The sequence below is a fragment of the Bison bison genome, unplaced genomic scaffold (genome assembly GCF_000754665.1).
Source record: "Bison bison bison isolate TAMUID 2011002044 unplaced genomic scaffold, Bison_UMD1.0 scf7180017864334, whole genome shotgun sequence".
Taxonomy (NCBI): domain Eukaryota; kingdom Metazoa; phylum Chordata; class Mammalia; order Artiodactyla; family Bovidae; genus Bison; species Bison bison.
The window spans coordinates 1317984-1319331 of NW_011494906.1; the positions used below are offsets into that span (position 1 = coordinate 1317984).

General features: G+C 45.1%; 1 protein-coding gene across 1 annotated transcript in view; it reads right to left on the reverse strand.

The window, feature by feature from the left end:
* Positions 1-1348, reverse strand: part of INCENP (inner centromere protein antigens 135/155kDa) — a 32120-nt gene that overhangs the window by 28187 nt on the left and 2585 nt on the right. Inside the window, exon 2 of the mRNA XM_010854058.1 lies at positions 1-127. Coding sequence (XP_010852360.1) covers positions 1-116 — 116 coding nt within the window. The 5' untranslated portion in view covers positions 117-127. The remainder of the gene's footprint in view (positions 128-1348) is intronic.

Here is a 1348-nt window from a genome sequence, read left to right on the forward strand (position 1 = left end):
TCCTCGATCTCCTCCAGCCACACCATGTCCTTATTGTCCACATTGCAGACAAACTCCAGGAGCTTCTGGTCACATAGCTCCAGCAAGTGAATGGGCCCCTGGGCTGTTGTCCCCATGGTGGCTCTGCCTGGAGAAAGCAGAGACAAGAGACATGGGGGCTCAGGCTGGAATCTTCACATTGTTCAAACACCAACCCCTCCCCAGCCCCATACGACACTTTCCACAGAAGTCCATGCTGCCCAGGCAATTCTGGGATCAATGGACCTCATTACAAATGGCCTTCCTGGGCTCAGGAGAAACTGCAGTCCCACCAGGTAGGACCCCTTGACCTGCCCACACACAGGCCTGCTCTTACCCACTCCTCTTACTGCCTGAAGGTGATTGAGGGCCACCTTAAGGGACACCTAGGGGCTTCCCTGGTGGCCCAGACAGTAAAGAATCTGCCTGCAGTGCATAGGGATCGATCCCTGCATAGGGAAGATCCCCTGGAGAAGGGAATGGTAACCCACTCCAGTATTCTTGCCTGGAGAATCCCATGGACAAAGGAGCCTGGCAGGCTACATTCCAAGGGACTGCAAAGAGTTGGACACGACTGAGTGACTAACACTTGAGGTACACACAAGCTAACCCCAGGTGTCAGGTCAAAGAACATCGAATCCAACTGCCTCTCGTGGATGCTAGTAAATGACAGATCTGCATTCCAAAGGAGTGGGTAAGAAAGTGGTGGTCCAGAGACAGGCTCTTCTCTAAGGAGCCCCTATAACTCTCTCCCTTGAACTGAAACGCCTTCGGATGGATGAGGGAGCATGAGGAAAGTGGATAAGCAATGTCTTGTTTTTTAGAAAACTTAGTCTAGAAATATCAGGCAGTATAAAATACAAAATTAGTTTTCCCCTAATTTTTTAAAAATAATTTTTATTGACGTATAGCTGATTTGCACGTGGCAAAGTGATTCAGTTTACAGATACATATATATCTATTCTTTTTCATTACAGGTTATTAAAAGATACTGAGTAGAGTTCCCTGGGCTATACAGTAGGTTCTTGTTGGTTTCTATTTTGTATATCATAGTGTGTATATTTTAATCCCAAGCTCCTAATTTATCTCTTCCCCCCTTTCCCCTTTGGTAACCATAAGCTTGCTTTCTATGTCTTAATTTCTTAAGAAACTAGCAACTCAAACAAACAAAAACAAACAACTAGAAACTCAGATATTCTCCTCAAAACTCAGTTATAAAATTATCACCAAAGCCTCAGGCAAAGAAAAGATGTTCTATTCTGGTTCATAGCAGGGGCTCAATAAATATCTCAACTGAGGCAATGAATGGAAGAACGAATTAATAGGTGGC